The sequence below is a fragment of the Macaca fascicularis genome, chromosome 1, assembly GCF_037993035.2.
Source record: "Macaca fascicularis isolate 582-1 chromosome 1, T2T-MFA8v1.1".
In the NCBI taxonomy this organism is placed as follows: domain Eukaryota; kingdom Metazoa; phylum Chordata; class Mammalia; order Primates; family Cercopithecidae; genus Macaca; species Macaca fascicularis.
In genome coordinates, this window is record NC_088375.1 from 222764420 (window position 1) to 222792411 (window position 27992).

A 27992-nucleotide genomic window follows, 5' to 3' on the forward strand; every position below is an offset into this window, starting at 1 on the left:
GTGTGATCTCAGCTCACTGCAAGCTCCACCTCCCGGGTTTACACCTCAGCCTCTCGAGTAGCTGGGACTATGGCACCCACCACTGCGCCTGGCTAATTTTTTGTATTTTTAGTAACGATGGGGTTTTACCGTGGTCTCGATCTCCTGACCTCGTGATCTGCCCACCTCGGCCTCCCAAAGTGCTGGGATTACAGGCGTAAGCCACCGTGCCCAGCCTGAAATGACTTTTTAATAACCTTGGCCCAGTCTGCCTTGGGGACCCCCCTCCCCCATCTGGTGGAGGCCACTACCCAGAGCTGGGGATGTGCGGAAGGAGCCACCCTCATGGTGACGCACGCACACTGCCCAGTCCCGGTGGTCGCAATGTCTTCCTTCTGCAGGTGCCAGGAGGGCAGGCTGAGAGGCCAGAGTGCCTTCTGGGCCCCAAGTGCATGAGCAGGATGGAACCAGCACACGTGGGACTTGAGCTGCAGAGCACTGAGCTTTATTTTAAAATTTCCACAGAATCCCTCACCCTCCACCCCAGGGTCCTTCCTCTCTGGAACCCAGGCAGCAGACAAGCCTGGGCCCACCCACCTGCCCAACCTAGGACAGCCGGGCCTGAGCGGGGCAGGCAGGGGCTTCCATCTCCTGGGTGCGCCTGCCAGAGGTGAGAGGCTGGAGGCGGCGGGAATGCTGTCCTCCTCCAGGAGTCAGTCCTCAAGGCTTCTGCCGTGGGACGTGGGGCCGAGGGACCTGGGGCACTGACCAGATCGGGGTGGGGGGCGGCACCTGCATTGGCAAGGCGTGGATGGGGAAGAGGGAAGTTTCAGGGGGGCCACTTGAAAGGGACAGGTCATCTCCAGTTCCAGCCACATTCCCTCCTGGATCTTGCAGTCAGGGTGGCCTTCCTGGGTGGAGCAGGGCAGGCGGCAGGGAGCGGAGGAGTTCCGGGGGATGGCTAGGGTCAGGGCCAGAGGGCTGGACCCCTGCAGAGGGACACCCCCAGGCTCTATCCTCCCCAGCCCAATCCTACCCCCCAGGGGGCTCTGCAGTCCCCAGGCCTGCTCCAAGGTCTTTGTCCCTCTGGGGGGCACCCCAGGCTAGGATGTGATCTGGGCCATACCAGGCGAAAAGGGCTGGTGCCTGACAGCTTCTGGTGCTGGACCTCAGCGGAGACAGAGGACCAGAGGTCCAGGTTCTTGGGGGCTGAGCTTTTCTCAGACTTCGGAGGGAAAACGTCCCAGCCCAGCAGGCAGTGCTGTGGAAGGCAAGGTGTTAAAGGTGCCCGGCCTGGGATAGGCTCCCCGCTGTCTGGGCAGACCCCCATCAGGGAGGGACTGTGCCCCCCATTAGGAAGGAGGCCCCCACCAGGGCAGGGCCTGTGTCTACCCACAAGATTACCCCAGGTCTCTCCTTCCTTATCCTGGCAGATCCAGCCATCGCTGGGGCCCTAAGAGCTGAAATAGGAGGAGGACAGGATGGTGACAGTGACACTCACAGGGCGCTTCCTGCTGTGGGCTCTCCAAGCGCCCGCATGGATTGCTTCACTGACCAGCCCCACCTCGCCACCAACATCCCTGAGGATGGCGCTGTTATGTCCATTTCATGGACCAGCAAACTGACTTTCCTCTGTATCCTTCTCCTCCTCTGACCCCAGCTGCCCTACTCTCGATTTAGGAGTCAGGCGGAGTTGCCACTGGGCCCCCATCCTGACCTGGAGACACAGGAAAGGACTTTTTTTCTTTTTTTTTTTTGAGATGGAGTCTCACTCTGTCATCCAGGCTGCAGTGCAGTGGTGAGATCTCGGCTCAGTGAAGCCTCTGCCTCCCGGGTTCAAGTGATCCTCCCACCTCAGCCTCCCAAGTAGCTGGGACTACAGGTGGAGGCTGCAGTGAGCCAAGATTGTGCCACTGCACTCCAGCCTGGGCAGTAAGAACAAAACTCGGTCTCAAAAAAAAAAAAAAAAAAGAAGCACAGAGACCTAGGTTCAAATCCCAGCTCCTCCAGCAAGGCGCCTGCCACTCCGCTTCGGTCTCCCCACCTGCAGGGTGGGGGTACAGCAGTGCCTGCCCTCCTGGCTGCTGTGGGGGCTCCCTGAGAGAAGCCCCCTAAGGACTATGCCTGCAGTACACAAAAGCGCAATAAACAGGGTCCGTTCATTTCATGCCAGCCTACAGGCAGACCACCCTGGAAGCCCCGGGGTAAGTGGAGCGGGGGTCCTACCTCCCTTAGGGACAGCTGTGGGTGATGGAAGAGGCCCAGCCTGTGCTCCAGAGACTTGGGTGCTCACCACTGTCGAGCCCAGCCTTGCTCTGTGACCCTCCCTGGGGACCTGGGCCAGTCTGAGCCAGCCCCGCCCTCATCACTATCCAGCCCCACGTGGCTGCTCACCCGGGGCAGGGCCAGTGTGTCGGAGGCGTCAAAGCTCTTCCGCCGGTGGATGCGGTACCGGTGCGGGGGTTCCAGGATGGACAGCGGGATGCTCACCCTGCACAGGGGTGCAGTGGGGGACCCCTGAGGAGCCTCCCGGCGGTTGGGGGCCCACGCCCAGGCCCATCTTTACTCGCTTAAAACCAGTGGTTCAGGCTCTGTCCCCACAGGTGTCCCAATACTCTGGTCACTCACCTGACCTGCGCCGGCTGCGCCAGGGTCCCAGGGCCCTGCTGGTCTCGTGGTGTCCTACACAGGCGGCAGGGGGTGCCGGGATCCACAGGCACGGGGAACAGGCGCCGGTTGACACGGTAACAGTACACGCCTGCGAGGCCCATGAGAAGCCGCAGCTCCCCCTGAGCCAGGAACCCAGGTCCCCAGGTCCCCAGGTCCCCAGGTCCCCAGGCCCGGTGCTGCCCCCAGCGGCCCCCAATCACACAGGCTGCCAATCCTCTGGGAAGCAAGTTGGCCCATTTCCTTCTAACCCCTTTCCTCCCAGAACCTGGGGCCCACGCCCTAAGGGGTGGGGAGGGACATCCTCCCGGGGCTCTCAGGAGCTGGGATGGAGTCCCACCAGCACAGAGGCGCTGCTGGGAAGGTTGGGATGGGGCCACGCAGGGCAGCCCCTAATTCGGAGGCCAGGTCTTAGCTCACCCTACCCCTACCAGGGCTTGGCCACCCTGTCCAGACTGCAAGCCTCCCTCCATGAGTCTCAACACCTCAGGGGCCTCCCCAGGCCCCAAACCTCAAATAGAACCGCTCTGTGGCAGGGGAGGCCAGGGCAGCGCGAGGCTGGACTACTCAGTGGCCTAGCCAAGGGCCCGCACTCACATTCATGGTCTTCCTCCACACCGCTGCCACTGCTGTCACGCAGGCCTAGGACCTGGGGTCTGAGAGGGCGAGGGGGATGAGCAGGCCGGGGGATAGAGCCGCTCAGCCACCCTCGCCCACCCTTGCCCACCCCTGCTCACTCAGGATGGCTACAGATACACTCCTCCTTGTTGGTTTCCCGAAACTCCTGCAGCTTCGAGAAGAAGGCCTCAGGCTGGCTGGCGATTGAAGAGCTGGTGTCCAGAGACCCTGGTGTGGGCAAAGCACCAGGCAGCTGACGGGAGAGGGGCTGGGGGCTGCTGTGTGGCCACCGGCCAAGGCTTGGAGAGACGATCAGCCCGGCACCCCAGGCCACCTGCTTCACCCCTACTGTGCCTCAAACAGGCCAGGAGGGCCCCTCCAGTCACTGGGACTGTTGGTTGGTTTCAGTGTCTGTCTACCCTGATGCATAGCCAACCATCCATGGGAAAAATATCGACAGAGACCTTTTTTTTTTTTTTGAGACGGAGTCTCGCTCTGTCGCCCAGGCTGGAGTGCAGTGGCCGGATCTCAGCTCACTGCAAGCTCTGCCCCCCGGGTTCACGCCATTCTCCTGCCTCGGCCTCCCGAGTAGCTGCGACTACAGGCGCCCGCCACCTCGCCCGGCTAGTTTTTTGTATTTTTTAGTAGAGACGGGGTTTCACCGTGTTAGCCAGGATGGTCTCGATCTCCCGACCTCGTGATCCGCCCGTCTCAGCCTCCCAAAGTGCTGGGATTACAGGCGTGAGCCACCGCGCCCGGCCAACAGAGACCTTATGACAGGGCTAGATGCTGTTTCATGTGCCAGGAACTAGATAGACAAAGCCCCCGGCCTTAATGAGTCTTACACTGTAAGGTGGCAAGAGATGAACTAGCCACCAAAAAAAATCCGTGAGACAAGACTGAATGGTGACATCTGCCAGAAAGCAAGAGAGCAGGGTCAGAGCCTAGTATGGCAGGGCAGCCATGCCAGGGAAGGCCTCTCCGAGTGACGACCCTGAGCAGAGACACGGAAGGGCCACAGAGACCTCCCAGGAAGGACATCACAGGCAGATGAAAGAGCAAGCGCAAAGGGTGGGCGCATGTGTGGTTCAGCTGAGGAACAGCCAGGAGGGGAAAGTGGCAGGAAGGGAGTAAGGGTGGAGGAGATGAGGTTAAGAAGCCCAAGGAGGGTTTGGGGACCAGGAGGAACACAATCACATAGGCCATATATTTTTACAGGACTCCTCCTCTGGCTGCTTCAAGGTGAGGGGAAGTAGAGGCATCAGTTAGGATTCAGCTGGGGACAGGCAGGGGCAGCCCCCAACTCAGCATGATTCGACTTAGGATGTTTCTTTTCTTACTTTTTTGAGAGAGAATCTCACTGTGTTGCCCAGGCTGGAGTGTAGTGGAGCGATCTCACCTCACTGCAACCTCTGCCTCCCAGGTTCAAGAGATTCTCATGTCTCAGCCACCTACGTAGCTGGAATTATAGGCATGCGCCACCACGCCCAGCTAAATTTTTGTATTTTTAGTAGAGAAGGGGTTCCACCATCTTGGCCAGGCTGTTCTCAAACTCCTGGCCTGATCCACCTGCCTTGGCCTCCCAAAGTGCTCGGATTACAGGCGTGAGCCACTGCCACACCTGGCCAGAATTTTTCAAGTTATGATTTATCAACTTTACAATGGCACAAAAGTGATCACATTCAGAACATCAGTAAGTTACATGAGACATTCAACACTTCATTATAAAAAAGGCTTGTGTTAGGTCATTTTGCCCAACTGTAGGCTAATGTCAGTGTTCTGCGCACATTTAAGGTAGGCTCAGCTAAGCTAGAATGTTTGGTAGGTTAGGTGTATTAAATGCCTTTTTGTTTTGGTTTGGTTATTTTTTTTTTTTGCTGCCCAGGCTGAAGTGTGGTAGCGTGATCTCGGCTCACTGCAACCTCCGCCTCCGGGGTTGCAGCGATTCTCCTGCCTCAGCCTCCCGAGCAGCTGGGATTACAGGCGGGTGCTACCACACTCAATTAATTTTTGTACTTTCAGTGGAGATGGGATTTCAGTATGCTGGCCAGGGTGGTCTTGAACTCCTGACCTCAAGTGATCCGCCCGCCTCAGCCTCCCAAAGTGTTGGGATTACAGGTGTGAGCCACCGCGCCTGGCCTTATATGCCTTTTTGACTAAACAGTATTTTCAACTTACGTTGGGTGTATCAGGATGTAGCTATATGGTAAATCCAGCAGCATCTATAATCGGATTCTAAAAGTATGTTGAAGGCAGGGTCAACAGGATGTGCTAATGGACTAGATGAGGATGGTGTGAAAAGGAGGGGGGAATTAGGGTCGATCCCAAGGTAATGGCCTGACCTATTTAGTATGTGGAGTTGCCATTTGTGGAGACAGGAAAGACTGCAGGAGGAGCACAGCAGATGGCGTGGAAATGAGGACCCTGATTTCGGACAGAAGGTTAAAAACTTCATGGTGATGTGGAGAAGACAGCGGGATATACAAGCCTGGAATTCGGAGGAGAGATGTGGGCTAGAGATACAAAATGGAGAAGTAGAGGAAGTGTCAAATGCCTCAGCACTTGGGAGATCATAGAGGGAAGAGGGAAGACAGAGAGGAGTCAGAAGACTGAGTCCCAGGCCTAGGGGTGTAGTGGTCAGAACAAGGACCTTTCCTTCCCCGGGAGCCTGGGAAGGAGCACCAACAGAGATGGGGTAGAGCCAGGAAGCATGGGGCTAGAAGTCTAGGGGAGAAAGTGCTTTAGGGAGGGAGTGACCACCGTGTCCCCTGCTGCTCAAAGGTAAGGAAGGTGTGGATGAGGGCTCAGCTGGGGAGTTGGCACCACGGAGGCCACTGATGACCCAACGGAGGGCCACGTTGATGAAATGCTGGGAGCTGAAGCCTGATTTAAGAAACAGTAGTGGAGGCTGGACACAGTGGCTCATGTCTGTAATCCCAGCACTTTGGAAGGCCAAGGCAGACAGATCACTTGACATCGGGAGTTCCAGACCAGACTGGCCAAGATGGCGAAACCCTGTCTCTGGCTAAAAATACAAAAATTAGCTGAGCGTAGTGGCACATGCCTGTAGTCCCAGCTACTTAGGTGGCTGAGACATGAGAATCACTTGAACCTAGGAGGCAGAGGTTGCAGTGGGCCGAGATCACTCCACTGCACTCCAGCCTGGGTGAAAAAGTGAGACTCCATCTCAAAAAAAAATAGTAGTGGAGAGAAATTAAAGGCAATGAGGCTAGACAGCCCTTTTGAAGAGGAAGTTTTGTTATCGAGACAATAGGCAGTCACTGGAAGCAAATGTGGGCTAAAGGTAGAAATGTGGCATCGGGATGAGAAATAACAGGTGCGGCTTTACCCCGACTGGATGTGAGCCGCTGGTAAGATGCTGTCTCACCTGGCCTCAGCCTTCCCATCTGTGAATGGGCACCATGGTGGCGCCTACCTAATAAGCTTATTGTGAAGGGCAAAGGAGTCAGCGGGAGGAACAGGGAGCAGAGCTTGGAGCAGTGCCTGGTGCAGGGAGCATGAGATACAACCAGCTCCCAGAATGCTTCCTGCATGTTCATGTTCATGTTCATGTTGAGGGGCAGGATGAGGATGCAGGACAGAGAGAGAGAGGATCACAGGAAGCAAACCCTGGAGGAGCCAGAAGCAGAGGGGCGGAGCACGCTGCAGCAGGGCCAGGGCCCAGGTGGCAGCGTGGACGGTCACCTTGGGCAAGGCAGGGAAGCAGAGCGCATGGACCAAGAGCAGGCATTGGGACAGACGCCTCCATTTTCCCAGAACCAGGAAGGAGGGCAGTGAGCTGAGAGTTCAGGAAGTACTCAAGTGCAGGGCCTGTGTCCCCGCCACCACTTGCTCCCAGCAACTCCACAATGCACCTGTCTTTGTTTTTTGAGACAGAATCTCACTTTGTCACCCAGGCTGGAGTGCAGTGGCTTGATCTCTGCTCACTGCAACCTCCACTTCCTGGATTCAAACAATTCTCCTGCCTCAGCCTCCTGAGTAGCTGGAATTACAGATGCCCACCACCACACCCAGCTAGTTTTTGTATTTTTAGTAGAGACAGGGTTTCACCATGATGGCCAGGCTGGTCTCAAACTCCTGACCTCAAGTGATACGCCCACCTCGGCCTCCCAAATTGCTGGGATTACAAGTGTGAGCCACCATGCCTGGCCGTGGCCTCCTTTCTGGTCCTGCCACGCCTGTGGTCACCCCATTATGCGTGTAATCCCAGCACTTTGGGAGGCCGAGGTGGACGGATCACCTGAGGTCAAGAGTTCAAGACCAGCCTGGCCAACATGGTGAAACCCCGTCTCTACTAAAAACACAAAAATTAGCCGAGCATGGTAGTAGATGCCTGTAATCCCAGCTACCTGGGAGGCTGAGGAAGGAGAATCGCTTAAACCAAGGAAGCGCAGGTTGCAGTGAGCAGAAATCACACCACTGGACTTGACTCTGGGCAACAGAGCAAGACTCCATCTCAAAAAAAAAAAGAGGAGGCCGCAAGGCTAGAAGAAAGAAAGACAGGAGGTCACATCATCATGGGGCCAGTAGAGGCCAGATCATGCCTCGTAAGTCTAGAATGGGATTTTGGATTTTACAGTAAGTGCTGGGAAAAGTCCATGGGGAGTTTTGAGCAGGGGAGTGATATGATCTGATTTCCATGTTTAAAAACATCCTTTGGCTGCTATGTCAAAAATGACAGTGCACAACCACGTCCCTGGCAGCATTATTCCCAACAGTCAAGAGATGGAAACCACCCAAGTGTCCATCCATGAATGAATGGATAAACAATATGTGGTATCTACACACAACGGAATGTCACTCAGCCCTAAAAAGGAAGGGAATTCCAGCCAGGCACAGCAGCTCACACCTGTAATCCCCGCACTTTGGGAGGCCAAGGCAGGAGAATCACTTGACTGCAGCAGTTCGAGACCAGCCTGGCCAACATAGTGAAACCCCATCTCTACTGAAAATACAAAAATTAGCTGGGTGTGGTGGCGCACACCTGTAATCCCTGCTACTCGGGAGGCTGAGGCACAAGAACCATTCCAACCCAGGAGGTGAAGGTTGCAGTGAGCCGAGATCACACCACTGCACTCTAGCCTGGGCGATACAGTGCGACTCTGTCTCAAAACAAAACAAAAAAATAAATAAATAAAAGAAAGGGAATTCTGACACACACTACAACATGAATAAATCTTGAGGCCATTATGTTAAATAAAAAAAGCCAGTACAAAAGAACAAATGCTGTATGATTTCACTTATATAAGGTTCCTAGAGGAGTCAAATTCATACGGACAGAAAGTAGAATGGTGACTGTCCAGGGCTGGAGGGAGGGGGAATAGGAGTAATTATTTAATGGGGAGAGAGGTTTTTGGGAAGATGAAAAATTGTGGAGACGGATGGTAGTAATGATAGCTCAACAGTGTGGACATACTTGATGCCACTTAACAGTCCACTTAAAAAATGCTACAGGTGGCTGGGCGTGGTGGCTCACACCTGTAATTCCAGCACTTGGGAGGCTGAGGTGGGTGGATCGCCTGAGGTCAGTTCGAGACCAACCTGGCCAACATGGTGAAACCCTGTCTCTATTAAAAATACAAAAATTAGGCAGCACACGGTGGCTCACGCCTGTAATCCCAGCACTTTGGGAGGCTGAGGCAGGCGGGTCACAAGGTCAGGAGATCGAGACCATAATGGCTAACACAGTGAAACCCCATCTCTACTAAAAATACAAAACATTAGCCAGACGTGGTGGCAGATGCCTGTAATCCCAGCTACTCGGGAGGCTGAGGCAGGAGAATGGCGTAAACCCAGAAGGCAGAGCTTGCAGTGAGCCGAGATCTGGCCACTGCACTCCAGCCTGGGTGACAGAGCAAGACTCTGTCTCAAACCAAAAAAAAAAAAAAAAAAAAAAAAAATTAGCCAGGCGTGGTGGCAGGTACCTGTAATCCCAGCTACTCGGAGGCTGAGGCAGGAGAATCGCCTGAACCCAGGAGGCGGAGGTTGCAGTGAGCGGAGACCACGCCATTGCACTCTAGCCTGGGCAACAAGAGTCAGACCTCATCTCAAAAAAAAAAAAAAAAAAAATGCTAGGCCGGGTGCAGTGGCTCACGCCTGTAATCCCAGCACTTTGGGAGGCCGAGGCGGATGGATCACCTGAGGTCGGGAGCTCGAGACCAGCCTGACCAACATGGAGAAACCCCGTCTCTGGGCCTGGTGGCACATGCCTATAATCCCAGCTACTAGGGAGGCTGAGGCAGGAGAATCGCTTGAACCTGGGAGGCGGAGGTTGTGGTGAGCCGAGATCGTGCCACTGCGCTCCAGCCTGGGCAACAAGAGTGAAACTCCGCCTCAAAAAAAAAAAAAAATGCTACAGTGGTAAATTTTATGTTATGTATTTACACAAACACACAAACACACACACAAACACACACACACGCACAAGCGCAAAGGACAATGGGATATAGGCCAGGAGGAAACCAGCCAGAAGGCAGCTGAAGTTGCTGTTGGGGAGAGCTGGACAGTAGCGTGAAAAGAGCTGGCATTGGTATGGAGTTGTGCAGAGGCCTGGCAAATAACCAATGTTCAAACATAGGGCAGCTGAGACTCATTCATTCATTCAACAGATGCACCGTCTCTGTGCCAGAGGTTGAGAGAGCAGACATGGCTCAGAAGGTGCTCAGAGGCTGGTGTGAAGGTAGTGAGTTATCGCAATTGATTACTCACAGTCAGTGACAGACCAAACTCTTTGTTCTACTCTTTCCCCCTTCTTCTCACTACTGCTCGTCTCATTTTTTTTGTTTGTTTGTTTTTTGGAGACGGAGTCTTGCTCTGTCACCCTAGCTGGAGTGCAATGGCGCGATCTCGGCTCGCTGCAACCTCCGCATCCCGGGTTTAAGCGATTCTCTTGCCTCAGCCTCCCAAGTAGCTGGGATTACAGGCCCAGACCACCACGCCCAGTTAATTATTGTATTTTTAGTAGATACGGGGTTTGACCATGTTGGTCAAGCTGGTCTCGAACTCCTGACCTCGTGATCCACCTGCCTCAGCCTCCCAAAGTGCTGGGATTACCGGGCGCCCTGTGGTGCCAGAGAACCCCATTTGACACTCTTTAACTGTACTGCCTCAGGCAAGTTATTTAACTTCTCTGTGCCTGGCCTGTCTTCTCTTAAAAAGCAAAAAAAAAAAAAAAAAAAAAAAAAGGCCAGGCATGGTGGTTCATGCCTGTAATCCCAGCACTTTGGAAGGCTGAAGTGGGCAGATCACCTGAGGTCAGAAGTTCAAGGGCAGCCTGGCCAACATGGTAAAACCCCATCTCTATTACAGATACAAAAATGAGCTGGGCGTGGTGGCGCATACCTGTAATCCCAGCTACTTGGGAGGCTGAGGCAGGAGAATCGCTTGAACCTGGGAGGCAGAGGTTGCAGTAAGCCAAGATCACACCATTGCACTCCAGCCTGGGCAACGAGAGTAAAACTCTGTCTCAAAATAAATAAATAAATAAATAAATAAATAGGCCAGCCCAGTGGCTCATGCCTGTAATCCTAGCACTTTGGGAGGCTGAGGTGGGCAGATCATGAGGTCAGGAGGCCGAGGCGGGCAGATCACGAGGTCAGGAAATGAGACAATCCTGGCTAACACGGTCAAACCCCGTCTCTACTAAAAAAAAAAATACAAAAAAATTAGCCGGGCATGGTGGCGGGTGCCTGTAGTCCCAGCTACTTAGGAGGTTGGGGCAGGAGAATGGCATGAATCCGGGAGGCAGAGCTTGCAGTGAGCCGAGATCACGCCATTGCACTCCAGCCTGAGCGACAGAGCAAGACTCTATCTCAAAAATAAATAAATAAATAAATAAATAAATAAATAAATAAACAACAAAACAAAACAAATAAACAAAACAAAACAAAACAAAAAAGGTGGCTGTGGGGGGCGGTGGCTCACTCCTGTAATCCCAGCACTTTGGGAGTCCAACGTAGGTGGATATCTTGAGCTCTGTAGTTTGAGACCAGCCTGGCCAAGATGGGGAAACACCATCTCTACTAAAAACACAAAAAATTAGCCAGGCGTGGTGGTGCTCGCCTATAATCCCAGCTACTCGGGAGGCCGAGGGACGAGAATCACTTGAACCTGGGAGGTGGAGGTTGCTGTGAGCCAACATTGCACTACTGCACTCCAGCCTGGGTAACAGAGTAAGACTCCGTCTCAAAAAAAAAAAAAAAATTGGGTGCTCCCCAAGGAGGATGGCACGGTCATCAGAGAAACAAGCAACAGCACCGGGTGGAGGCTGAGATAGGAGCATGGAGGAGCCCAGGCCTCCACCTCCCACTCCCAGGCCAAGTGTGTGCCGGGCGGGTAGCAGCAGGCCTTACCTGCAATCCAGTCATAGCCCAGGTATGGCCTGAGGCGCCAGCTCCTCTCAGGAACTGCAGACTCCTCAGAGAAGGTCACCCTGGGCTGAGGAGGGAAGCACAGACGGGCAAGGACTAAGCCAGGAGGCCTGGCCCAGAGGAAGCCACACCTCGAGGGACAGAGAGACTGTGTCTCAACTTACACCCTGACTTGGAGCCCAGGGCTCAGCAAAGGTCACAAGAGCAAGAAGGGAAATGTTTGACCCCACTTTATGTGTGGCTGTGAACAAAGCCTGGCCTCTTCTCAAAGTGCTGAGAAACTCACAGCTACCGCTTAGCGAGCATTTAGGCTGAGCCAGACCCAACTCACAGTATCTCCCAGGAGCCTCTTGTTCTGCAAGGGAGGCTGCCCACAAGCACATGTGTCAGATAGGGAAACTGAGGCCCAAGGAAGCTCCTCCCATCAGCAGATGTCCCGCTCTCCCACATTACCTTGGACAGCTTGCTCTGTTGAGCCAGGATGGACCTCGGGGGCTGTGCCTCCTGGGGTCCTGGATCACCTAGCCCCGCTGAGGGCTCTGGGTCCCTTAGGCTTGAGGTGCCCAGGGAGGGTGCTGAGTGGGGTCTCGGTCGGCCCAGGGACTCCTGGTGCTGGCATTTGGCAGGTGGGAGAGAGGCCACCCCCGATCTGGCCACATCACGGGGGTCCCCTCGGCAGGCATCTGGTGAGCTCCACACAGGACACCGGCCCCGTGGGCAGGAGGTGCTCAAGGAAGTTGAGGACGTCTCTGGGGTCAATGAAGTCTCTGAATTGTAGCTGCTGGATTCCAGGCTTGACTGGAGAGAGGGGCGGGGTCACCCAGGGAGTGGCTGTCAGAACATACCCACGGGTCCTACGCCAGGTACCAAGGCCTGTGTCCTCATCCTGCTCTGGCCTCAGCAGTGACCAAGGCCAGTCTCTTCCCTCCCCAGCCCTCAATATCCCATCATCAGTAAAATGGGGGTGTTGAACAAGATGAGCCCAGAAGCCTGGATGCTGGCCTGAGGTCAGGTAGCCACTTCCTCTGGGGTTCCCAAGGCAGGCACGTACCTCTAAGGCTGCCCTGGTCACTGACCGCCGCACAGCATCCTGCCCCACCCACAGCTGCCTCAGGAGCTCCAGGTTGAGCAGCCGCAGCTGCGCCAGGTCCTCAGCCTCCACCATCCTGGGCCTCCTGCAGCAGGTGTCACTTGCCCCTGGGCCACAGGATGTCCTCAGGGCTGGGTTCCTGCCCCAGCTCTTCTACTTGAAGTCAAGAGAGCAGGACACGGGGCTCAGTAGGGTGCCCTGTGGTGCCAGAGACCCCCATTTGACACTTTTTAACTGTACTGCCTCAGGTGAGTTATCTGTGCCTCAGTTTCCTCATCTGCTGGAAGACAACAGTACCTACCTCATACGATTGTTGTTAGAATTAAAGAAAGCATGTTAAGCCTGGGCAACATTTGTAGACACATTTTTTTCTACAAAAAAAAAAAAAAATTTTTTTTTAATTAGCTAGCCGTGGTGGCACTCGTCTGTGGCCCCAGCTACTCGAGGATCGCTTTAGCCCAGAAGGCCCAGGCTGCAGTGAGCCATGGTCACATCACTGTAAAAAAAAAAAAAACAAAAACAAAAATACAAAAAACAGGCCAAGTGGCTCACGTCTGTAATCCCAGCACTTTGGGAGGCTGAGGCAGAAGATCACTTGAGGTCAGGAGTTTGAGGCAAGCCTAGCCAACATGGCGAGAGGCCCTGTTGCTACTAAAAATACAAAAATTAGCCGGGCGTGGTGACACCCGCCTGTAATCCCAGCTACTCGGGAGGCTGAGGCAGGAGAATCACCTGAACCTGGGAGGCGGAGGTTGTGGAGAGCCGAGATCGCGCCATTGCACTCCAGCCTGTGTGATGGGGTGAGACTCCATCTCAAAAACAACAACAACAACAACAACAACAAAACAATTCGCTAGGCATGGTGGTGGGTGCCTGTAATCCCAGCTACTCAGGAGGCTGCTGAGGCAGGAGAATCGCTTGAACCTGGGAGGCAGAGGTTGCAGTGGGCAGAGATCACACTATTGCACTCCAGCCTGGGTGAAAGCAAGACTGACACACACACAAAATACAAAAAACAAAGTACTTAGCACAATGCTTACTTAATACAGTGCTTACAGTGGTACATAGTAAGCATTCAATAAACGTCTATTATTACCAAAATGGCTGGGGCAAGGTCATGCTTCCTTTTTTTCCAGGCTCACTGCAGCCTCCACCTCCTAAGCAGTGGTTTGGACAACCGTGCTTTATAACTGGTGAACCCAATACAAACCAGGCTTCAAAAGGGATTCTTCCTCCTTTCCTGCCCTCCCTTCCTCCTTCAATTTCTTTTTACAAATGAAGAAACCAAAGCTCAGAGAAGTTAAGCAATTTGCCTCAAGTCACACAGCTAGCAAGAGGCAAGATCTGAACCAAATTTGACTCCAGGATAGATGAGTTCAGGTTTCTTGGAAAGCCTTTCCCTGGAAGTGTGGGGGAGCCTGGGAAAACTCCGCCTCCTCCTCCCAGCCCTTGCCCCCCACCTCCAAGTATCCTCAGGATCACCGGGTGCAAGGTCTGGAGCAGAAAGAAGCCTACTACCCAGGGACCCTCCCACACGTATATGACCCCACAGGGCTGGGGGGCACGGAGATGCAGTCAAGGGGGGCCAACTGCTTGATTCGTAGGACAAAGATCCCGGCCCCCACCCCTAACTGACCAAGTAGCTCTGGGCCACACCCCTGTATCAGAGGGTCGCCGCTTTCGCACAGGGTCAAAGGGCACAGCTGGCCTTGCCTTCCCCTGGCCCCGGTCGCGCTTTGGAAAGGAAACACTGAGCAGAGGCACCGGGAAAGCGACGCTCCAGAAACACCAGGGCCGCAGAAGTAACAGAGGCCCAGCGGGCGGACGCCGAGGCGGGACCCCGGCAGGGGCAGACGCAGCCTCCCCTTCTTTTCCACTGCAGCCCCCGAGCCCCTCGCGGGAATGCACGTGGGACCTGCTGCAGAGCCCTTCCGCTCCACCTCAGTGCCGCCTCCCCTCACTCACCCGGCAGAATCCTCCAATTCGCGCCGCCGCCGCCGCCGCCGCCGCCGCCGCCTGAACCGCCCCGGGTCGCCGGCTGGGGGCTGGGCCTCCGCCGGCCGTCCTGATTGGTCAGGTGAGGGGCAGGGCCGGGACGCCTGGCTAGCGTTACTCCGCGATCCGAAGCGGCAGTTTCAACATGGGGGCGGGACCAAGAGCGGAACTACACCGGTTGGTCCATTTTCGAGGCCGGTCCGGAGGTCGATTCCTGGAAGGGGGCGGGCCCCGGAAGGGCGGACTCCGATTGGTCAGCTGCGGGACTGGGATACGCGTTCAGGAGCGGCAGTTTCCGTCAGGCTCGGTGGCCTAGGCTCGGCGCAGGCGGCAGTCTGGAGCTGCGGGGTAGGTTTGGCAGGCGGCGGGCGACTCATTGCATTGTACTCATCGTTTCATACTTTTTTTTTTTCTTTTGGAGACGGAGTCTCGCTCTGTTGCCCAGGCTGGAGTGCAGTGGCGCGATCTCCGCTCACCACGATCTCTGCCTCCCGGGTTCAAGCGATTCTCCTACCTCAGCCTCCCGAGTAGGTGGGACTACAGGCTTTTTTTTTTTTTTCAAGTAGAGACGGGTTCACTATGTTGGCCAGGCTGGTCTCGAACTCATGACCTCGTGATCCGCCCGCCTCAGCCTCCCAAATCGCTGAGATTACAGGCATGAGCCACCGCGGCCGGCCTGCTTCATACTTTCATTCAGGTTTTTAGAGAGTGCCTGCTTTGTGCCGGAAGATAAGGACTATACAGTAAACAAGAAAATGTAGTATTGGGGCCGGGTGCGGTTGCTCACGCCTGTAAACCTAAAAATACAAAAATTAACCGGGCAAGACCGGGCGCGGTGGTTCACGCCTGTAATCCCAGCACTTTGGGAGGCCGAGGCGGGCGGATCATGAGGTCAGGAGATCGAGATCATCCTGGCTAACACAGTGAAACCCGGTCTCTACTAAAAATACAAAAAATTAGCCGGGCGTGGTGATGGGCGCCTGTAGTCCCAGCTACTGGGGAGGCTGAGGCAGGAGAATGGCGTGAACCCGGGAGGCGGAGGTTGCAGTGAGCCAAGACTGCGCCACTGCCCTGCAGCCTGGGCGACAAAGCGAGACTCTGAATAAAAAAAAAAAAAAAAAAAAAATTAGCCGGGCAAGGTGGCCGGCAGAGGCTGAGGCACGATAATCTCTTAAACCCAGCTACTAGGGAGGTGGAGGTTGCAGTAAACTGAGATCACGCCACTGCACTCCAGCCTGGATGACAGAGCAAGACTCCATCTCAAAAAAGAGAAAAAAAAAAAAAAAAAAAAAGATATCCAGCCTGGGCAACATGGCAAAACCCCGTCTCTACAAAAAATGAACCAGGCACTTGCCTGTAGTCCCAGCTACTCGGGAGGCTGAGATGGGAGGATCACCTGAGCCAAAAAGGCTGAGGCCGCAGTGAGCTGAGACTGCACCACTGCACTCCAGCCTGACTGACAAAGAGGGAGACCCTGTCCCAATAAATAAATAAATGAAAAAAAGAAAGTATAGTATTGGTGTCCAGATAGACGAATAGATCAATGCAGCAGAATAAAGAGTTCCGATATGTGGGCAATTAATTTTTGACAAAAATGAAAGCACACACAATTCAGTGGAGAAAGGATAATGCCTTTGGCCCAGGGCGGTGGCTCACGCCTGTAATCTCAGCGCTTTGGGAGGCTGAGGTGGGTGGATCCCTTGAGGTAAGGAGTTACAGACCAGCGACACCCAGCGCCGCCCCCCCCCCGCAAAAAATGTATTTTATCAATAATGTGTGTGGAAACTTGGAAAAACAAGAAAAGATGGTGTCTTCAACAAATGTTGCAGGTATAATTGGATATCCACACACTCATCCAAACAAAACAAACAAACAAACAAAAACCCATATGCAAAAATTAACCTAGAATGAATCATAGATCTAGTTGTGAACCTAAACTATAAAACTTAGAAAAACTGGGGTCGGGCGTGGTAGCCAGCCTGGGCAACATGGCGCAACCCCGTCTCTACTAAAAATACAAAAATTGGCTGGGCACAGTGGCTCACGCCTGTAATCCCAGCACTTTGGGAGGCCAAGGCGGGGGGATCACCTGAGGTTGGGAGCTCGAGACCAGCCTGACCAACACGGAGAAACCCATCTCTAATAAAAATACAAAATTAGTCGGGCATGGTGGCACATACCTGTAATCCCAGCTACTTGGGAGGCTGAGGCAGGAGAATCGCTTCAACCCAGGAGGTGGAGGTTGTGGTGAGCCGAGATCACACCATTGCACTCCAGTAAGGGCAACGAGAGGGAAACTCCGTCTGAAATTAAAACAAACAAACAAACAAAAAAACAGAATGAAAAGAAGATAGGTAGCCCCTCTACCTCCGGAAGAGCTGAGAGTGATAACACCAGGCACTGAACTAGCAGGAACCCCTCCGACTCAAGAAGATGGCTGATCCTTGGCAGGAATGCATGGATTATGCAGTAACTCTAGCAAGATGAGCTGGAGAGGTAGTTTGTGATGCTCTAAAAAATGAAATCAGGCTGGGCGCCGTGGCTTACACCTGTAATCCCAGCACTTTGGGAGACCGAGGCGGGCGGATCACGAGGTCAGGAGATCGAGACCATCCTGGCTAACACGGTGAAACCCCATCTCTACTAAAAATACAAAAAAAATTAGCCAGGCACGGTGGCTGGCGCCTGTAGTCCCAGCTACTCGGGAGACTGAGGCAGGAGAATGGTGTGAACCCAGGAGGCGGAGCTTGCAGTGAGCCGAGACTACACCACTGCACTGCAGCCTGAGCGACAGAGCAAGACTCCGTCTCAAAAAAAAAAAAAAAAAAAAGAAATGAAATGAATGTTATACCGAAAGGTTCTCCAGTTGATTTGGTAACTGCTGCGGACCAAAAAGTTGAAGAAATGCTTATCTCTTCCATAAAAGAAAAGTACCCATCTCAGTTTCATTGGTGAGGAATCTGTGGCAGCGGGGAGAAAAGTGCCTTAACTAACAACCCCACGTGGATCATTGACCCTATTGATGGAACAACTAACTTTGTACATAGATTTCCTTTTGTAGCTGTTTCAATCGGCTTTGCTGTAAATAAAAAGATATAATTTGGAGTTGTATACAGTTATGCGGGAGATAAGATGTACACTTCCAGGAAAGAAAAAGGTGCCTTTTGTAATGGTCAAAAACTACAGGTTTCACAACAAGAAGATATTACCAAACCACTCTTGGTGACTGAATTGGGCTCTTCCAGAACACCAGAGACTGTAAGAATTGTTCTTTCTAACATGGAAGTTTTTTTGCATTCCTGTTCATGGGATCCGGAGTATTGGAACGGCAGCTGTTTGCCTTGTGGCAATTGGAGGAGCAGATGCATATTATGCAATGGGAATTCACTGCTGGGCTCTTGCAGGAGTTAGCATTATTGTTACTGAAGCTGATGGCATGCTAATGGATGTTACAGGTGGATCATTTGATTTGATGTCACTAAGAGTAATTGCTGCAAATAATATTAACAGAAAGGATAGCCAAAGGAATTCAGGTAGTACCTTTGCAATGAGACGATGAAGATTAATTCCAGCAGCCTCATAGTCAATTCCAGTTGCTTTTCCCCAGATTTGCTGACTCACCGATGGATATGTGTTTTGGAAGTATGATATGCTTGGTTTTAATTCTCTTTGTCCAGATTAAAAATTTGGAACTTGTTCCATTTTTAGAAAAAAAAAATGAAAAGACAAACCACAAGATTGGAGAAAATATTTGCAAATGATGTATCAAAGAATTTATATCCAGATTACATAAAGAGCTCTCAAAACTCATAAAACAGCCCAATTTTTAAAATGGGCAAAATAATTGAACAGACATTTCACCAAAGGAAAAATACAGATGACAAGCACATAAAAAGATGCCGAACATCATAAAAACTGAGGCTTGCCAGAGACTCCATACAGCATCCTTATCCACCACGAATGCCTCTAGTTCCAGCTTCCATCCCAGTCTGCCTAAGTTTTCTCCTGTTCTGGGATCCATTCACTAGGCAAATGTAAATTTTTTTTTTTTTTTTTTTTTTTTTTTTTGAGACGGAGTCTCGCTCTGTCGCCCAGGCTGGAGTGCAGTGGCCGGATCTCGGCTCACTGCAAGCTCCGCCTCCCGGGTTCACGCCATTCTCCTGCCTCAGCCTCCCGAGTAGCTGGGACTACAGGCGCCCGCCACCTCGCCCAGCTAGTTTTTTGTATTTTTTAGTAGAGATGGGGTTTCACTTTGTTAGCCAGGATGGTCTCGATCTCCTGACCTCGTGATCCACCCGTCTCGGCCTCCCAAAGTGCTGGGATTACAGGCTTGAGCCACCACACCCGGCGGCAAATGTAAATTAAACCCACAATGAGATACCACTATAGATCTAAAGTGTATAGATCTAAAGTGATGGTGTGTAAAGTTAAAGATTCACTGTAGGCCGGGCACAATGTCTCATACCTGTAATCCTAGCACTTTGGGAGGCTGAGGCGGGTGGATCATTTGAGGTCAGGAATTCGAAACCAGCCTGGCTAACATGGTGAAACCCTGTCTCTATTAAAAATACAAAAAAATGGCCGGGCGCGGTGGCTCAAGCCTGTAATCCCAGCACTTTGGGAGGCCGAGACGGGCGGATCACGAGGTCAGGAGATCGAGACCATCCTGGCTAATATGGTGAAACCCCGTCTCTACTAAAAAATACAAAAAACTAGCCGGGCGAGGTGGTGGGCGCCTGTAGTCCCAGCTACTCGGGAGGCTGAGGCAGGAGAATGGCGTAAACCCGGGAGGCAGAGCTTGCAGTGAGCTGAGATCCGGCCACTGCACTCCAGCCTGGGCGACAGAGCAAGACTCCGTCTCAAAAAAAAAAAAAAAAAAAAAAAAATTAGCCAGGCGTGGTGGCAGGCGCCTGTAATCCCAGCTACTCGAGAGGCTGAGGCAGGAGAATGGCTTGAACCTGGGAGGCGGAGGTTGCAGTGAGCCACGATTGTACCACGGCACTCCAGCCTGGGTGACAGAGTAAGACTGTCTCAAAAAAAAAAAAAAAAAAAAAAAAAAAAAATATATATATATATATATATATATATATATGAACCCATGCGCATTACTGGTGGGGATATAAAACAGTATAACACTTCGCAAAATCTGTAGAAGTTAAACATAAATTTACCATATGGCCCAAGTCCAGCCTGAGATATCTACCTGCAAAAAATGAAAACATCTGCCTACACAGAGATTTGAACACTAACGTTCCTAGCAGAAATACTCACAATGTTGTCTAAAAGATCACCAAGATGGCTAAATAGTAGAAAGGAGCACTTTCTTGTTGATACTTGTTTGCAAACCAGGAAGAGACGGTCTGCAGCGTGCACCGAAGGTGCTCTCTTCCAAGAGAGAAAGGACAGGTTGGGTTTTATGCCTCACAGGGCCCGTATTCATACATATTTAGCAGGTTTGAGGGAAAAGCTGTATACATATTTATGAGAAGAGGTGAGCTCATGTGCAATGGCTAAATAGTTTGTTCACAGCTTCCGTAAGCTGGCTGAAACTAGCTTAAGTTCTGCAGTTGCTTATCAGAAAAGAATGTTTGTTGGCTGGGTGTGGTGGCTCATGCCTGTAGCTCCAGCACTCTGGGAGGCTGAGGCGGGAGGATCACTTGAGCTTGGGAATTCGAGGCCAGCCTGGGCAACACAGTGAGATCCCATCTCTTTTTTTTTTTTTTTTTTCTTTTTTGAGACAGCATCTCCCTGTTGCCCAGGTTAGAGTGCAGTGATGCAATCTCAGCTCACTGCAGCCTCCACCTCCTGGGTTCAAGTGATCCTCCTACCTCAGCCTCTGGAGTAGCTAGGACTACCAGTGCACACCATCATGCTGGGCTCATTTTTGTATTTTTTGCAGAGACAGGGTTTTGCCAGATTGCCCAGGCTGGTCTCAAACTCATGAACTCAAGCGATCGTCTCGCCTCAGCCTCCCAAAGTGCTGGGATTACAGGCATGAGGCACCATGCCCAGCCAACATACATTCTCTATTTTAAAAATTAAATTAAATTTTAAAAAGAAAAAGAATGTTTGTGTCCAGGCATGGTGGCTCACGCCTATAATCACAGCACTTTGGGGAGCCTAGATGTGAGGATCACTTGAGATCAGGAGTTCGAAACCAGCCTGGGTAACATAGTGAGACCCCTCATCTCTACAAAAAACAAAAAACTTATCTGGGCATGGGCGGCGCACACTTTTAATCCCAGCTATTCGGGAGGCTAAGGTGAGGGGATCACTTGAGGCTGGGAGGTCAAGGCTGCAGTGAGCCATGATAGAGCCACTGCACTCCAGCCAACAAAAATCTATCTCAAAAAAAAAAAAAAATGTTTGTAAGAACCAGTCCTCTATGTGATCAGAGGCATAAGGGTTTGGTTTGTAAATCAAGACTTGGGATCATTTGCCTGATGGCTCCTGATGTTAGGGAGTTTTGCGAATATGTTGTTTTTCTTTGTAATTGAAAAAGGTTATTAATCAGTGAGTGAGATTTCTGTTGTTGTTGTTGTTGTTGTTTTGAGAGGGAGCCTCCCTCTGTTGCCCAGGCTAGAGTGCAATGGCGCGATCTCGGCTCACTGCAACCTACTCCTCCCAGGTTTAAGCAATTCTCCTGCCTCAGCCTCCCTAGCAGCTGGGATTACAGGCGCACGCCACCAAGCCTGGCTAATTTTTGTATTTTTAGTAGAGATGAGGTTTCACCATGTTGGCCAGGCTAGTCTTTAATTCCTGACCTTGTGATCCGCCCACCTTGGCCTCCCAAAAGTGCTGGGATTACAGGCATCAGCCACCACGCCCAGCCCCAGAGGCAGATTTTTATCCACCTTAGTTACTGCTATATTCCCAATGCCTAGAACCATGCTTAGCCCAGAGTAGGTGCACAAATATTTTGCTGAAATCATGAACTTCCTCATTTGAGGAAATTAGGGAAAATAGACCATTGGATTTTGAGATTAGGGCTCATGCATATGAATGTCTGACACATGCTAAACTCAAAAAAGTTGGCTGTTCTTATCTCAAGCCTAAGAGTCCCACTTAGAGACAGGAAACCATCCACTTGAGGACCCAGTGAACAACTTAGCTGACATCTGTGAGGGCCCTGCTTCTGAAGCCATGTATGAGCCAGATGCTCTCTGAGAGAGCTGCCTGGGCTGTCACCCCAGTGCTTGGGACACAGTGATACATTCCTGACTACCTACTTTTTGTGATTAAATGGGGACATTGTTACCAGAGGGTTAAAACTTCCAGCCTCTCAGATTCCCCAGTGGACAGATGAGGTAGTCAGAGAAAGCACAGGAATGAGGCTAGCCTTGACTGGGAATAACTAAGCAGCATTTGCATAAGGCAAGAAGACCCTTTTTCAAACTATGGCTCATCACCCAGGATGATGGTGTTGTGAACAATTTAGTGGGTTGTACATAACATCTTGTTGATGACAGAAACTACTTGTTTTGTGGATTGGAAAAAAAAAAAAAAACACCATAATGATTCATTTTTTTTGTTACCTAAGAAAGTCTTTGGCTGCTGCCTTGAAACAGCCACAGGATGGCAAGGATAGGCAGGGACAAGGCAGGAGCAGGAACCTGGGTCCGGGCTGATGGTTGTGATGGAGGTGAGGAACTGGGCAGGGTTGATAGACTTGGAAGACAGCAGGTGACAGATTAGGTGCAGCACATGTGACCACGGACTCATGGGTGATGCCCCAAGTGTGTGCCCTGGGAATCTGGAAGGATGAGGTTGCTATCAGCTGAGCTGTGGCCTCTGTGGGAGAGCAGGGTGGCCACTGGGCGGCACCAGAGCTGAGAGGACAGCTGTAGGGGTGGGGAAACTGACTAGCCACCCCCATATCTACTCCTGAGGACCCTTAAACAAAAGAAAAACACCGGACGCAACGGCTTATGCCTATAATCCCAGCACTTTGGGAGGCCGAGGCGGGTGGATCACAAGGTCAGGAGTTCCAGACCAGCATGGCCAAGATGGTGAAACCTCGTCTCTACTAAAATACCAAAATTAGCTGGGTGGTCAAGCCGGGTGCCTGTAATCCCAGCCACTCGGGAGGCTGAGGCAGAGAATTGCCTGAACCCAGGAGGTGGAGATTGCAGTGAGCTGAGATCATGCCACCGCACTCCAGCACTCCAGCCTGGGCGGCAGAGCGTGACTCCATTTCAAAGAAAAAAAAAGAATGGTCGCAACCAAATTCTCAGAAGGCAAAGCAGGATGGAACAGTGAGTCATTTACTTTTTAAGTGAAAAAATGGTCTGGAGTTACAGAGAAATCTATAAAGAAATCAGTCTCGATTTCCTGATCCTTAAAGATCAGTTACACCATTTGTTGTTTTGAGAGTATCAAATTCCTTCCGAGAATAAGGAACCACATTATAGTAGGAACTATAGTTGTGGTCACTTCAGAACACAGCTGGCCATGTCCAAGAGGAGTTTGTACAAGAACCCGAAAAGATGGAGATCTCACAAAGGATTTCCAACTAGGTTTTATTTTAGTTTCCAATATTATGAGAATGATACAGGAGTAACTCAGGCAAATATATCACCTTAAATACATCAGAGAAAACTCACTGTGTCAGCACGTCTTGCGCTCCAGCAAATGAACGTAAAAACAGAACAATGTCAGCAGCATTACAAGTGCTTTTGGCCAGACTTCTTTCAGAAAGGGTCTCTCCCTCAGTGGTCTTAATTTAATTTTACTTATTGAAGAAGCTCAAAATTTCATTCATTCCCCAGGGGCTACATTGAAAAAAAATTCATGTTTATGCTAAATAATTTTTTTTTTTTTTTTTCCCAAAAAGAGCATAAAATCCATTGGAATTGTGTGACACTGATTTTCCCTGACATGCTGTGAAGTGGCCCCTATCCATTCAGGCCCAGCACACACCGGGAACACCCACCCACAGCACGTCCACCTGGCAGAGTCCATCACTTTGCCCCACACAACAGGACAGACTGAGGGTTTTAAGTACAAGCAGGTATGTGAACAGGACATCACCTGTGATGTGGCCACCAACCAGTGCACAGAGGCCACCAACTAATTTCCTCAAAGATGAGTGATGGCTGGGCTGCGGGGCCCCTGCCCTGTGGGCTGCTTTTCGGGAGAGGTGTTGCTTATTTCTAGGAAGCGATCCAACTTGTGCCACACAGGATTTGTCACCCAAACTGTTTTTCTCACACAGTCAACACCTTGGTGACAGGCATCTGCCCCCACTTCAACCAGCAACAATCCCAAAACTCAACATCAGCATAAGGATAAGGGGGTCAGTCCAAGTTTCTGGGGATCAGGGAGGGTGGAAGGATGGGCACTGGATTTTCCGCATTGTCCCTTGGCCAACTGCAGTCACTGGCGCAGGAAATTTAGTCCAGGGCACTTGGGGCAAGGTTGGGGGGTTAAGAAACATGTCTCTTAAAGGACACAACAGGGATGCAATCAAGCCTAGTGGGTGGGGGCTCTCAGACCCATGAGCCCCTTGAGAACGAGGTCAAATGGACGGCCCATTCTCCAGCTGTCTTGTGTGGAGCCCACGCTCCTTAGCCAGCTACCAAGGTCCCCACCTTCCACCATCCTTCCTTCTACTACATCCTTCAACCACCTAGACCAAGCCATCTTCCAAAACACATCTACACAAAACAGGCCTGCACAAGTCCAGGACTGACACTAAAGCAGGGGGCACAATAATGAGAAGAGAGGCAAGTCCCTCCTTGTCCCAGTGACCGCCACTTGCTCTGCCATCTCCTCATATATCCAACAGCCCTCTCCTCTTAGCTACTCCCACTCCTCCAGCTGCCTCGGCTGCAGCACAGGGCCCGCCTCAGCCTAAGCCCAGTGGTTACTGAGCCTCAACACCAAGACGTGTCTGAGAGGCTCTGTAAATGGGATAAAGCACTGAGCCAACAGGTGAGAATGAACACACACAAGCCACAGTCCTTCTGGGACAGACTCTCTGGGAAGAAACTCCAATCATCCCTTACACCTGTAGGTGTGCTGGGCTGCAAGGAGGGCAGGTGCGCACAGGCTGGAGAAAGGTGGGGGTGTCTGCGTGATACCCTCAAAGGCTTCCATGAGGCATTGTGCAATGCTGAGATCCCAAGGCCTTATCAAGCACTCAGATGAACCCAAGAGAGCTGGAAAAAGCTTCAACTTAACTCCTTGGTACCAAGCTGTCCATAGCTGTCGTTGAAAGTGTCCTTTAGGGGTATGAGCCAGATCTTCCTGCAACAGCAGGCAAAGGAGGGGGAAAATAACTAGTGCTGGAGGGCTCAAAATGGTACGAGACTGGGTGCTTCATTCTCTTGGCGGTGGCCGGGGGCAGGAGCCACATGTGCCCCTGGGGGAGCCCACACAGCACTCAGGGCTGGCAGCACCGCCCCTCTCCACGCAGGCTCCGCCTCAGGTGCCCACTATCTGCTGGGCTGCAGGTACTGGTGTGTGAACATGTTGAGCTCACTGTCCAACCAACCCGCTTTATTCCTGCAAAGAAATGTTTCTTTAGTAACCATGACAGCTGATGACAGGCAGTATTAGGACTACCTACCAGGCACCATCCTAAGGACACTTGACACACACCCTTACGTAATCCTCCAACAATCGTATTTATTCCTGTTTCACAGATGGGGACGAGGAGGCCCAGAGGGGTTAAATAACTTCCCAAGGCCACTGGTTAATAAGCCAGGGAGCTGCAAGTCAGGCTTTTCTGATTCTCAAGACCTGTGTTTGCTTCACCAGGACCATGTGCAAGTCCCTGAGCCGTCAGGAACTCAGTTTCCCTGCCTGCCAAGGAAGGGGTTGAGGTGCTGACAGGAGACCCTTTCCAGGTTCAACCATGTCACTGTGGCTGACAAGCAGCAGTTCCCCCCCACCACATTCCCCCTTTTTGAGTCCCCAGAGGGCAAGCAGTGTGTCCCTAGGAAGCAGCTGTCCCCAGGTGGGGGTGGGGCGGGGGGGGCACATCCGCACAGTCGAGGGCAGGGAAAGCCCACTGATCTGGTGACGGTTGGAGCTGACACCCTCTGATGCATCTCCCCTCTGGCTCTGCCACCCTGCAGGCTCTGACGTCAGGGGTGAGGGCAGGAAGTGGAGGGTCCCCATGTGCTGATGTTATCACGGGCTGGGCAGGCCGAGGACTTCTGCAGGGTCCCCGTGTGCTGATGCTATCATGAGCCAGGCAGGCCAAGGATTTTTGCAGGGCACTTTTACATTCAGTCGTGCAGCTGTGTCATGAAATCTTACTCCCATTTTACAGATGAAAATAATGAGACATAGCAGAGTTAAGAGCTTGAGCCAAACATGAGTGGCTGGAGAGAACCCAGGACTCCAGATTCATCAGACTGATGCTCTTTCCAGCAAACTGTTAATGAAAGCTCCACAGAGACTCCCTGGAGATCTGAGTTCCAATCCCAGTTCTGCAAGTCCCCAGCCAAGTAACCAGCTTCTCTGTGGACAAACGGGGGGCTATGCCCTCTTCATGGGTCCAAAGAGCGGCAGGTGTAAGGAGAATCAGAGTGCATGGGCTGCTGGAGCCAAGTACACCTGGGCTCCCCTCCTAGCCTGGCCATTTTCTGAGATGCCAGACAAGTTCCCCAATTTTTCTACATAGAAAATGGAGGGATAGGGAAGACTGAGTGAAACAGCACATGTAAAGCACTGTAGGCCCTGCGGTTCGGCACAGGGCGCTGTGAACTGCAGTCTCGCAGTACTGTGATGCCACCATGCCTTCAGCTGCAAGTGCCTTGAAGGCAGTGACGCTGTGTCTTGTTGAACCTCCAGCACCAGCACCATCTGGCACCCGTGAGGTACGTGGTACACATCATTTTTTTTTTTTTTTGAGACAGAGTTTTGCTCTTGTCGCCCAGGCTAGAGTGCAATAGCGCGATCTCTGCTCACTGCAACCTCCGCCTCCTGGGTTCAAGCCATTCTCCTGCCTCAGCCTCCCAAGTGGCTGGGATTACAGGCGCACGCCACCACGCCCAGCTAATTTCTGCATTTTTAGTAGACACAGGGTTTCACCATGTTGGCCAGGCTGATCTCAAACTCCTGACCTTCGGTGATCTACCTGCCTCGGCCTCCCAAAGTGCTGGGATTACAGGTGTTGGCCACTGTGCCTGGCCCGTGGTACACATCTAACATGAATAAATTAAATCCCCACCCAAGACACAAGCCACACCCAAGACACAAGCCCAGCAGCTGAGCCCCAGTGCGCCTGTGCTGCACCCTGGAACCCTCCTTTGGCCACCCAGGTCAGCCTCACCTGAGCAACTTTGCTTTGCTCTGAAGTGAGTCAAGAACCTCAATTTTCTTGTTCATGGCAGCAATTTCCTGCTCCAGGTTCTCTCGGGTGACGTCAACTTGCTGGCACAGATGAGCAAAGGTCCCAGACAGTTCCCTGGGGAGGACAGAGAAGGGATCAGTTGGGGTGTGTGGAGCAAGATGCCACTGGTGGCTTAACCCACCCAGAGTGGGAAGCAGCTGGCCCCGTCGATATCCCTGCCAGCAGCTCTGCCCTGAGCCAGCCCTGGTTTGGCAGAATCTCCTACATCCTGCTGAGACTGTGAATAATCATAACAACCAAACACACTTGGCATCACCACGGCCTGAGAAGCAACAGCACGCAGAGATCCTGACTCTGCTGCTCATCAGCCGAGTAGGAGGGAACATGTGACTGTTTTTCAAATCTCAGTTTCTTCAATTTGAAAAAGGAGATGCCTATAAGACAACATCTACCTCAAAGAATCAGAGAAATACATAAATTAGATGCAAAATGTCTAGAGCAAAGGGTCTGCCACACACAACCAAAAAAAGGAAGCGAGGGCCGGGCGCGGTGGCTCAAGCCTGTAATCCCAGCACTTTGGGAGGCCGAGACAGGCGGATCACGAGGTCGGGAGATCGAGACCATCCTGTCTAACACGGTGAAACCCCGTCTCTACTAAAAATACAAAAAAAAACTAGCCGGGCGTAGTGGCGGGCGCCTGTAGTCCCAGCTACTCAGGAGGCTGAGGCAGGAGAATGGCGAGAACCCAGGAGGCGGAGCTTGCAGTGAGCCGAGATTGCGCCACCGCACTCCAGCCTGGGTGACTGAGCAAGACTCCATCTCAAAAGAAAAAAAAAAAAAAAAAAAAAAGGAAGCGAGGATATTCGTCCAGACCACCCCAGATTAAGCAATAGATTCCCACCTGACTTAAGATGTGCATGAAGATCAGGCTGGGTTCAAAACTTCAAAG

The 27992-nt window shown here is 52.0% G+C and overlaps 2 protein-coding genes and 1 pseudogene across 22 annotated transcripts in view; 1 reads left to right on the forward strand and 2 right to left on the reverse strand.

Moving 5' to 3' along the window:
• Positions 1 to 462: 462 nt before the first annotated feature.
• Positions 463 to 14762, reverse strand: MIIP (migration and invasion inhibitory protein). 10 transcript variants are annotated; one of them, XR_012426002.1, is made up of 12 exons: positions 14710 to 14762; positions 13477 to 13734; positions 12706 to 12897; positions 12108 to 12452; positions 11637 to 11721; positions 3384 to 3492; positions 3244 to 3302; positions 2608 to 2737; positions 2374 to 2470; positions 1964 to 2103; positions 1106 to 1240; positions 463 to 771 (listed from the first exon to the last, which is right to left on the reverse strand). XR_012426002.1 is itself a non-coding variant. In XM_065529815.2 (11 exons), exons 2-11 carry the CDS (start codon positions 13519 to 13521, stop codon positions 700 to 702), a joined length of 1269 nt encoding a protein of 422 aa, XP_065385887.1. In that variant the 5' UTR covers positions 13522 to 13734; positions 14710 to 14762; the 3' UTR covers positions 463 to 699. The 10 variants fall into 10 exon arrangements, 7 of the variants coding, with proteins under 7 accessions (XP_065385887.1, XP_065385892.1, XP_065385899.1 ...); XR_012426003.1 differs by lacking the exon at positions 13477 to 13734; XR_012426004.1 differs by lacking the exon at positions 13477 to 13734 and having other exon boundaries at positions 12706 to 12900.
• Positions 14763 to 17042: 2280 nt separating this feature from the next.
• On the forward strand, positions 17043 to 18406 carry LOC141408839 (inositol monophosphatase 1-like; annotated as a pseudogene).
• Positions 18407 to 23243: 4837 nt separating this feature from the next.
• The window catches only part of MFN2 (mitofusin 2), a 31723-nt gene continuing 26974 nt past the window's right edge, over positions 23244 to 27992 (reverse strand). For all 12 annotated transcript variants that reach the window (XR_012425984.1, XM_005544769.5, XM_015451870.4 and 9 more), the window contains 2 exons: positions 27023 to 27157; positions 23244 to 25245 (listed from right to left, as the gene is read on the reverse strand). Coding sequence is in view for 11 of the 12 variants with exons in the window: in XM_005544769.5 (XP_005544826.1) it covers positions 25176 to 25245; positions 27023 to 27157 (205 nt within the window). In the remaining variant the exon portion in view is untranslated. The remainder of the gene's footprint in view (positions 25246 to 27022; positions 27158 to 27992) is intronic.

Bases quoted from the DNA above. Each gene is read 5' to 3' on its own strand.
- MIIP (XM_065529815.2), bottom strand. From the start codon at position 13,521: ATGGCGCGATCTCGGCTCTCCACAACCTCCGCCTCCCAGGTTCAG. The intron at 12,453-12,705 runs GTACGTGCCTGC...CCCTCTCTCCAG, and splicing joins TGACCAGGGCAGCCTTAGAG to TCAAGCCTGGAATCCAGCAG. The intron at 772-1,105 runs GTATGGCCCAGA...TTGCCAATGCAG, and splicing joins GCACCAGCCCTTTTCGCCTG to GTGCCGCCCCCCACCCCGAT.